The sequence below is a fragment of the Diaphorina citri genome, unplaced genomic scaffold (genome assembly GCF_000475195.1).
Source record: "Diaphorina citri unplaced genomic scaffold, Diaci psyllid genome assembly version 1.1 scaffold798, whole genome shotgun sequence".
Taxonomy (NCBI): Eukaryota; Metazoa; Arthropoda; class Insecta; order Hemiptera; family Psyllidae; genus Diaphorina; species Diaphorina citri.
The window spans coordinates 149,459-159,983 of record NW_007378230.1 but is presented as its reverse complement, the minus strand read 5'-3'; the positions used below and the strand labels follow the sequence as shown (position 1 = coordinate 159,983).

The 10,525-nt window shown below is 36.9% G+C and overlaps 2 protein-coding genes across 2 annotated transcripts in view; both read right to left on the bottom strand.

Annotated features, from left to right (window-relative positions):
• Positions 1-4,632: 4,632 nt before the first annotated feature.
• LOC108252748 (ribosomal RNA-processing protein 7 homolog A) lies at positions 4,633-8,593 on the bottom strand (the record flags this gene model as incomplete). Its single annotated transcript, XM_017445288.2, is given in 5 exon segments — positions 4,633-4,984; positions 6,772-6,933; positions 7,593-7,713; positions 7,971-8,099; positions 8,457-8,593. Coding segments are annotated over 5 exon segments (635 nt in total), but the record flags the coding sequence as incomplete, so codon positions are not given.
• Positions 8,594-9,745: 1,152 nt separating this feature from the next.
• LOC108252747 (ribosomal RNA-processing protein 7 homolog A-like) overlaps positions 9,746-10,525 on the bottom strand; it is a 2,658-nt gene continuing 1,878 nt past the window's right edge. The window contains exons 4-5 of the mRNA XM_026825711.1: positions 10,224-10,352; positions 9,746-9,831 (exon numbers count right to left, since the gene is read on the bottom strand). Of these exons, the coding sequence (XP_026681512.1) occupies positions 9,746-9,831; positions 10,224-10,352 (215 nt within the window). The remainder of the gene's footprint in view (positions 9,832-10,223; positions 10,353-10,525) is intronic.

Sequence of the window (10,525 nt, the reverse complement as noted above, 5' to 3'; positions counted from 1 at the left end):
CACAAAAACTTTTTCCATTATGAATGAGAAAGAGTAGTTTGGTTACCATGGTAGCACGAAAACAAACATTCACAAAGCGTAGGTAGGTATCTAAAATCCAATGGAAAAAAAATAGAGGAAAAAGTTGAAAAAAAAAAAAAATATATGTAGGTAGGTATACACTACCTGCATTGCTAGGTACCTGCTTATAGGTATTGCTGTACGAGTACCTACATAGTTAAATAATAAATACCTACTTGAAGGTGGTAGGAAGGTAAGGTACATACCTACCTACTCCCAATCGAAAAGTTTTCTCATAAAATTAAAACAAAAAGGTCACAAGGATGTGAGGCAAAGTTCGAAACAATATCAGACGTGAAGAAAGTTCGCTTTAAAACTTCGTGTGTTTTTATAACCAAATAGGTAAGTTTAGTAGGGAATGTAGGTAGTTAGGTATCTACTAAATAGGTAAGTAGGTAGATACATGGGACTATCGCTTGCCTTATCTTTTTATCTAGCTAAAAAAAAGGGCTTTATTGATTTTAAAATTAATATAATCTATGTAAATTTTCTTGTAAATAGGTAGGTATACTTATGTAGGTACCTAATAACTAATAACATAGGTACATCATAATATATCTAGTAATAATAGATAACACAATATCCTGTCTACAACCATAACGTTAACGTATAGTACGTTATGCCACAACCTACAATCATAGGTATTCGTTTCATACATGGGTTTCATATCTAAATATGTAGGTACCTCCTACCGAGTCCTACCCACCTATTTACAAGTATACACACATATGTAGTTATGTATAAGTATTATGTACATATTTTTAGTTGATATTATGTAAGTAGGTATCTATGTAGGTATCCATTGCAAAATGAAAATTAGCTTGTATCTACCTATATGTAGGTACCTACACGAGTCTCTCTCTCTTGGGTTACAATCTATTGATTGGTTGGTAACAGTAATCTGGTTCTCCTCCTCCATTCTGTCCGATCTTCTGCTGTCCGATAGAGGGAACTGTAACTGCTAAGGTCTAATCGTCCCGAAATCGAAGAGAGAAGGAAGACAGGACAGGAGAAAGCTATATAGCCGTTCCGAGAACGAGCATTATCCGTTCAGGATAAAATCCGTTCCGGGCGGGAATCGAACTCGCGGCCTAGCGCTTACAAGGCAGACGCGCTACCAATCAAACTAACTAGTTGTCTTCTTATGGTGCATTTCCGTGTCGGATGTTTGCGATCAGCCAAGCTATCTTGCCTATGTTGGTTACTGTTCCAAAAAGCTTCTTAGATGTTATCCCGTAACACGCCCTCAGGTTCTACAGCCAGGAATAGGAAGCAGTTTCACTAAAATCTCGTTCTCTCGTTTATTGGATACATTTTTAGTCCGTCCTTTTACTTCTTCTTATGGTGCATTTCCGTGTCGGATGTTTGCGATCAGCAAAGCTATCTTGCCTATGTTGGTTACTGTTCCAAAAAGCTTCTTAGATGTTATCCCGTAACACGCCCTCGGGGCCTCAGGTTCTACAGCCAGGAATAGGAAGCAGTTTCACTAAAATCTCGTTCTCTCGTTTATTGGATACATTTTTAGTCCGTCCTTTTAATAGAAAGCATTCAAACTGATTTAATTAGTTGAATTTAATAAAAATCACAGACATCTTCATAACCACACACGAAACACGCCAGTTTTAAAATTTCCAAAATCCAAATTTTACCGCCATGAGTTTTTGTTTACGAAAAGTTGGCTTCACTTTTTGGAAAACCCCCTAAAATCCACTTTTTCAGACCTCCTTGTGTGTACTGCACATTGCATTTGAAGACCGGGCAGATTTTAAGGCGCAAAAAGTTAGGCACATTGCATACACTAGTAGTTTCACGGCGGTGTTATGATTACTTGTCTTCAACTTTTCGAGGATTCCCGTTTCTCAGAGCAACGTTGTGCGTGGTTGGTATTTGGATGTGGGACAATTTTAGTAATTGCGTGCTACTGGCTTTTCCTGGCCCACTCAAGCTGGGTGAGGTTTATGTGAATAGACAGGTAGCTCGTCGCCAAAGAGAGGGTAATAAATCACATCACGAAAGACCTTAGCAGATGATGTTAACCCCATTCAAAAAATGCCTTAGTTTGGTTACCTCAGTTAAAGGCCTTTTGGCTGAGTGCCCATCATACATTCTGAAATGTTGGAAAAAAGATTGAAAAGTTATAGGTATTTGTGTAAAAAAAAGGAGAATTAGATATATTTTTTCATTTATTTTCATAGGATAATAAAATTGATTTTTTTTCCGTAATAATTCGTGATAATTAGTATTTTGAATTTTAATTCATGCCTAAGTAAATTAGATCAAAGTGATAGATAATCAGTAATAATTAATACCTACAGCTCCCTAAGTTACAAAGTTAATGTTGGTGTAAATATAAAGGGTATAAATATTTGTAGAAAAATTCGGTGTTGTAATGTAGTGAGTACAAAAAGTAGTAAAAATTAGGCAGCGAGCGAACTTAGTACCAAGGACAGCTGGCTCAAGAGGTTTGACAGAGGGAACTGTAACTGCTAAGGGCTTATCGTCCTGAATGCGAAGGGAGAAGGAACACAGGATAGGTGTTAACCAACAATTCCAAGAACGAATCTTATTTGTCCGCGGGAATCGAATCTGCGACCTAACGCTTACAAGTCAGACGTGCTACCCGTCCAACTAACTGTATGGCGCTGACAACTCTGAACTTTTTTTTTCCTGTTTTACCACTTTATCCCCCGCAAAGACGGCACTGAAGAAAATTTCAAGAGCCTTCGATTTCTTTTGACATTGAAAAAAAAGTTTCACCCTTCCACCCTCTTAGAAACCCCTAGACTAGGTACGAAACTTGATATCTGTGGTAGTTTTCCAAACAACCAAAACTAAAAAAAATGATATAGGAGAGAATAACGAGAAACCCATCAACTTTTATTAAATAAATAAATATTGAGATCAACTATTTTGTTAATTTGAAAACAAGTAAGAAACGAAATTACTTTTATAAACCGTACCTATGTACCTGTACCTATTGTGAATTATTTTTCTGTGCCTACTAATAAAGGATTAAAAATTGACTTTAATTACCCTAACTTTAACTTTTCAGCTCAATAATTTAATTAAAAGGTTCAAGAAAACTGAAAGTGAACAAATACGTGCAGCGACAAGGAATAAAGGAAAATGAAATGAAATAAACCATCAGAAAAGAAGTATATATAGAAAAATCCAAGCCCAAACCATAAGAGGATAATATTCATTGCGGCTTCAATCAAATGATATTCACCCCAGCGCTTACCAATCATTTTACAGGTAAGAAATTTTCTTTCGAGTGGAGATAAAATGAAATTTCGCGTAATGTATTAATTTTGGTGAATAGTGCTTAATAACATGATAACATCTCGGATAGGACTAAAGAGTAAAGAGTCCCTTTGTCCCAAAGTCAATGTTACGTACTTACAGGCCGTGGTTATGAACAGGGCCATCGTAGGCCATCGTCGGCCTTTTTGCGTGTAAAGTTGGCGGGAAATTCGAATTTTTGATTTTTGCAGAGCAAGGCGAATTGTACGTGGATAGTGACGGTGGAGGATGAAACTTATAGGGTGGTGCTGGAGAGAGGGACGTTGGATATCTGGGTGAACGGAGACAGGGTAGATGTGACGGTAAGTTTACACATACACCCTGTAGTTCAGCTAATTGTACATGGATAGTGGAGGATGAAACTTATAGGGTGGTGCTGGAGAGAGGGACCTAGGATATCTGGGTGAATGTTTAGGAAGGTTCATTTCCAAACTGAAAGCCTAGTTAGCTTAGTTGGTAGCGCGTCTGCCTTGTAAGCGCTAGGCCTTTTTCGGGTTCGATTCCCGCCCGGCGCGGATTTTATTCTGAAGGAATAAGCTTCGCACCTCAGACCAACTGGCTTTCTCCTATCCTGTCTTCCTTCTTTCTTCGATTTGGGGACGATAAGACCCTAGCAGTTACAGTTCCCTCTGTCAAATCTCTTTAAAAAGGTTCCAATAACATTTTCTTTGTCTGTTGAAAATGTTTTGCCAGATTTCATCCAGCTCAATCGAGGCCGAAAATTATTTGATCAGATAGGTAAGTTAAGTGATAGAGATTTTATTGTTCCACATTTATTCCGTTTGTTTTTCCTTCATTTCCAGGGAGAGTTTGTAGAGAATGGAACAGAGACTCATTTCACCATCGGTGACACCCCCGCCTATATCAAAGCAGTGAGCAGTTGTAATAAGAAAGAAGGTCTACTCTACTCTCTCATTGTAAATGATAACGTGGTTCCTCCTTCACATATATGAAATCAAATGTAACAAAATTGATAATAAATTATATCAAAGCTGGGGTTGCAATTTAATGTTGTTGTGGCTTCAGCTGTAGCCGAGTGGTGATGGCAGAATAAAGAAAGGATATCTTTTTTTCCCCCAGCCATACACTGGGGAGATGTTCTCTAGCCATGTCGTCCTGAACCGCAGTCAACCATCGTGAGGACTTTCGAGTTACAATACTTTTTTTTAGGAAAAATCTAAGATGCTTTGTTTTCTACCTAATACTAACACATATGTTATCTTATCATAGGTTATTAATTATTATCTTAATTATTTACAATGCTCAGAGTAAATTAAAGACGAATTAAATATAAAACTTTATTTACAAACATTTCATCGAATAACATGTTCATTGTTCAATATATTCTCACTTCAGTAACTCACTGCGCTGCGTATCACACAACTCTTGAATGCTGGAGGTCCCGGGTTCGATTCCCGTAGAGGTTGAGAGGAAAAAGGACTCTGGAGCCCTTTTCAAGGAGGATAAAAATGATGAATGCAGTTATTTATTGTCCTACCGGGAATCGAACCTGGGTTTCTCTTGACTCCTACCTTCTAGAAAGGTTTGAATCGACGCGATTTCTTCAGAACGTCTATCTTCTGTTTATCTTCTTCGAATTTCTTTCGCAGAGACTCCAGATCTGAAATGGCAAAGAAAATAATGTTATTAATTTTAAAAAAAAAAAATGCTAGTTATTGATATTAATTTTTAAAAAAGATAGGTTTTTATTTTATTTTCAAGAGGTTTTTTTTTTTTTTTTTTTTTTTTTTAAAGACTTCAACTTTTCGAGGATTCCCGTTTCTCAGAGCAACGTTGTGCGTGGTTGGTATTTGGATGTGGGACAATTTTAGTAATTGCGTGCTACTGGCTTTTCCTGGCCCACTCAAGCTGGGTGAGGTTTATGTGAATAGACAGGTAGCTCGTCGCCAAAGAGAGGGTAATAAATCACATCACGAAAGACCTTAGCAGATGATGTTAACCCCATTCAAAAAATGCCTTAGTTTGGTTACCTCAGTTAAAGGCCTTTTGGCTGAGTGCCCATCATACATTCTGAAATGTTGGAAAAAAGATTGAAAAGTTATAGGTATTTGTGTAAAAAAAAGGAGAATTAGATATATTTTTTCATTTATTTTCATAGGATAATAAAATTGATTTTTTTTCCGTAATAATTCGTGATAATTAGTATTTTGAATTTTAATTCATGCCTAAGTAAATTAGATCAAAGTGATAGATAATCAGTAATAATTAATACCTACAGCTCCCTAAGTTACAAAGTTAATGTTGGTGTAAATATAAAGGGTATAAATATTTGTAGAAAAATTCGGTGTTGTAATGTAGTGAGTACAAAAAGTAGTAAAAATTAGGCAGCGAGCGAACTTAGTACCAAGGACACAGTCAGAGATTAAACTATAATTAACTTAAAATAATAAATTAAGCAATTCTGATTGGTTAAAAAAATTGAAATCAACCAATCAGATGGTTAATCCTCGATTAAAAGTTAATAATAGTTTAATATCCGAGTCTGGCCCCCGGTAATTAATATAAATATTTAGTACCTATATCTACGAATTAGCTTTACATAGGTATTGAGACGCACCAGTTTGACCAGTTTCTGATGGAACACTTCAAGTTAAACAACATCGAGTGTGACCTACAAATGGATTGGTGACCGACACGTCGAGTACATTAAATAACGACCTATTAATATGTATTAGTTTTTATTTAGTATTTACAGTAACATATTTTAAGTATAAATGAAGGATAAATATATTTAATGCATTTAGTAATTAAATAAAATTGTAAACAAATACATAGCTATTTACATTTTTTTTTTTTTTAAATTTATGAATCTACTTAATTTTAATTTTCAATTTTATTATTACTAAACAAACAAAATTTCGAAGCGTTACAATAAGAGCAAGAAACGAAAGAAGGTAAAAACGAGTTAAATTTTTTATTTGCATAAAATAAAACCAAAAACTTAACATTTTTGCAGGAAAAAAAGCACTAGAAATGAAGCAACAAAACAAATAATTTTTCTTTTTTTAAGAGGTTTGACAGAGGGAACTGTAACTGCTATGGTCTTACCCTCCCGAAATCGAAGAGAGAAGGAACACAGGATAGAAGAAACCCAGCCGTTCCGAGAACGAACATTATCCCATCAGCTTAGTTGGTAGGATAAAATCCGCCCGGGCGGATTTTATCCTAGATTCCATTTACTCTTTGAAATCGTACACAAAAGCTCACATTGAGACTTAGGTGTAGGAGCAAACAGTCCTTAAAGATGGGTGAAGCAGGTTAAGCTTGTAAGAATATACTCTTGGACAAGTGTTTCACCGCCGTTTTTATTTTGTAGCAATAATACAACCACATTAGACTCGCGTGATCTGTGTCGTAGCACGTTCCTTATTCTCTCCACTTACTTGCGAGTGACCACCTCCCATCCCTCTTCTCCAGGCTTGTTCTTCTCCTCCTCGTCCTCTCTTGCTTTCTTCTCATCCCAAGCAGTCATATACTCATCTATTTCCTTCTTCATTTCCGTCTCGTCCACTTGGGATGCGTTGTATTCTAGTTTCCAACTGTTCAGACCTGGGAAAAGAAAGAAGTTAAGTTAGTTATGTAAGTAACATCGTGAGAAGTTTTTACTCAGATGGGTGACTGTCTCAAAGTGTCTCATACTCTCATATATCAATTGTTTGTTGTTTTGGGTTTCAATCAGCCTACTTCATAACTAGACATACAGACGAGGTTGTAAAAAAATTATAGTACTTAATATCCATTTATCTATTCACATACTAAGTAGGTAATCACTCTATCACCAGGACCCCAAACCCTAGAAAGCTGAAATTTGGTAGGAATATTCCCAAGATGTTTATCAATTGTTTGTTGTTTTGGGTTTCAATCAGCCTACTTCATAACTAGACATACAGACGAGGTTGTAAAAAATTATAGAAATATCCATTTATCTATTCACTTATTCACATACTAAGTAGGTAATCACTCTATCACCAGGACCCCAAACCCTAGAAAGCTGAAATTTGGTAGGAATATTCCCAAGATGTTCCAGATGTGCAATTTAAAAAAAAAAAAAGATTTTGCCAGCATATGTTGTTGTTGTAGTCGTCGTCATCGTTGTTGTTGCTGTTTGCAAAAGTTGGGTTATTTGCGAATGTTGGGTCAATTTTAAATGGCAAAGCATTTTACAGATGCCAGGAAATATTTGAGGATATGGCTGCCAAAAAAGTTACCTATATTGAGTTGATTCTTGTCTTTGAATGAGGTGAGAAGGAGACTTTCACTGACTGGATGTTCTAGGACTTTCCTCACAGAAGATTCATTTTGAAATACAATATAACCAACCTTGAAACCCTGCAAGAAAGAGAGAAAGCAAAGATATTGGAAAAAGAAAAATGATTTTCAATGCATGACCAAACATCCAACTCTTTATAACAGAATGCTTGGGACCTCTTCTTGAAAAAGGTGAATAATAAAAGTTTTGTCAAGTAAGTAAATTTAAGAAAAGAGTTTGTCTACTTACTCAGGTAAGTACTTTAAAGAAAACGGTTTTTATATACTTGCTTGCTGTAGAGATAAGGGTTTCTAGTTACTTGCTTTAGGATACATACCCCTTTTGGTTTTTCTCCAAAATAGTTGGATGTGCCCTTCTCCTTGTCCTCTAGTTTGACATTCAATTTGGTATGCAGAATGATCTTGTGTACCTTGCCAAACTTTTCAAACACTGGTTTGAGGAGCTCCTGAAATAATTAGGAACAGAGAAGTCAAACAAGTAATCACTTGGAAGGTAGAATGTCTGCTTTGGAAGTGCAGTTGTGGGTTTGATTCTTGCCTGGGGAAAATTTTATCGGAGGACAAGCTCTACCATTCTCAAAACCGCTACCTTTTTCCAATCCTGTTCTCCTTCTCCCAAGTACAATTTCCTGTACAAAGATTTAAAAAAAAATCTTTTGTTTTAAAAAATAGGATGTAAGGGTACCATTCTTACCTTGGTAGTGTATGGGGGAAGACCTTGAATAAATAATGTTCTGTCTTTAGGAGTCGCAAAAAAAAAAATCTTTTATTTTAAAAATAGGATGTAAGGGTACCATTCTTACCTTGGTAGTGTATGGGGGAAGACCTTGAATAAATAATGTTCTGTCTTTAGGAGTCGCACTACTCTGGTCCCGTACATTGTGCTTTTTCAAGAAAATGTAAGTTTCTGTGCAGTTCTCATTGAATTTTAATGATAACACTGTGAGAAAATAAAGAAGAATAAATTGACTTAACAAGTTCACATTACATTTCATTTGTCCAACTGTTCCCCGATAACTCTTGAACGGTTGATCCTGATTAGCTCATCTTTGGAAAACAACTTGGGCCTTCATTTCTTCAACTCAATACATGAACCCTCCAAGAAATTCAACATCCAAGTTATTATTGCACTAAAGTGTTGATTGGAAAGCTAGCCCCTTGAGGACAAAGAAAACGCCCCGGGCGGGGATCGAACCCGCGGCCTAGCGCTTACAAGGCAGACGCACTACCAACTAAGCTAACTAGGCTGGCATTTATTTTATTTATCTCGCATTTTCAGGGAGAGTTTGTAGAGAATGGTACAGAGACCCATTTCACCATCGGTGACACCCCCGCCTATATCAAAGCAGTGAGCAGTTGTAATAAGAAAGAAGGTCTTCTCTATTCCCTCATTGTAAATGATAACGTGGTTCCTCCTTCACATATATGAAATCGAATGTAATTCATATATTAAATTCGGGGCCTGGCCTACAGTAAAGGGGGAAAAGGGACTTTTCAGTCCTATCCCAGCAGGATAAACAAGGTATATTCTATTCTATTCTAAAGGAGAAAATTTGAGCTCGAGGGGCGCCGCCTCTAAATACGGCCCTGGTTCGGTATTTGTCATGTTGTTGCAGCGGCTTCAGCTGTAAAGTAAAGAAAGGATATCTTTTTTTTTTCTGCCATACTGGTGGTGGTTTCTAGCCATGTCGTCCTGAACCGCAGTCAACCATCGTGAGGACTTTCGACTTACAATGCTGTTTTTCTCAAAAATGTCATACTTCTTTTTCTACTAATATTTACACATAAGTTATCTCATCATAGGTTATTAATTATTATCTTAATTATTTACAATGCCCAGAGTAAATTAAAGACGAATTAAATATAAAACTTTATTTACAAACATTTCATCGAATAACATGTTCAATATATCCTGACTTCTGAACTCAGTAACCTCAGTAACTCAATGCGCATCACACTAGTCTTGCACGCCGGAGGGCTCCAGTTCGATTCCCGTTGGATACAGACTTTTCAACGAGGATAAAAAATGATAGATGCAGTTATTTATTGTCCTCCCGGGAATCGAACCTGGGTCTCTCTTGACTCCTACCTTCTAGAAAGGTTTAAACCGACGCGATTTCTTCAGAACGTCTATCTTCTGTTTATCTTCTTCGAATTTCTTTCGCAGAGACTCCAGATCTGAAATGAGAAAGAAAATAATGTTATTATCTTTTAAAGAGATAGGTATTTAATTTTTTCTTCTTCTTTCGAGAGGTTTAATAGAGGGAACTGTAACAAAAGAGGCCTCATCGTCCCGAAATCGAGATAGTAAAACTTTTCGAGAACTATCTGTTTATAAAAGTTAAAGTTCACCCAGGACGGGAATCGAACCCGCGACCTAGCGGTCTTATCGTCCTGAAATCGAAGAGAGAAGGAGAAAGTCAGCCGTTCCGAGAACGAACCTTATCTGTTTAGGATAAAGTCGCCCCGGACGGGAATCGAACCCGCGGCCTAGCGCTTACAAGGCAGACGCGCTACCCTCCAACCTAACTAGGCTGTCCACTTTTACGCTCCTATATTTTAAGACTTACGATTCATTTTGGACTCCTTAATCTGGAACGTGTAGAAGTTGAGCAGTTGTTTCTTGGACCTCTTGTTTCGTTCCTTGCTTAGAATCTGCTTGTTCACACTGTCCTTCCGGGCAAAACCTGGGTTTCTGCCTCTGAAATAGACAACAGGAAGAGCTTGAGACAAAGAAATAGGCCTGAGAATGTGACGCGCTCAACTTCTCTAAGTCTTCACTTTAACAAAAAAAAAAAAAAAAAAAAATTCATCACTGAAGTTTTTTTCTAGAACGAAACCCATCTTTTTAGGATGGTTGCCTTCCACTCCT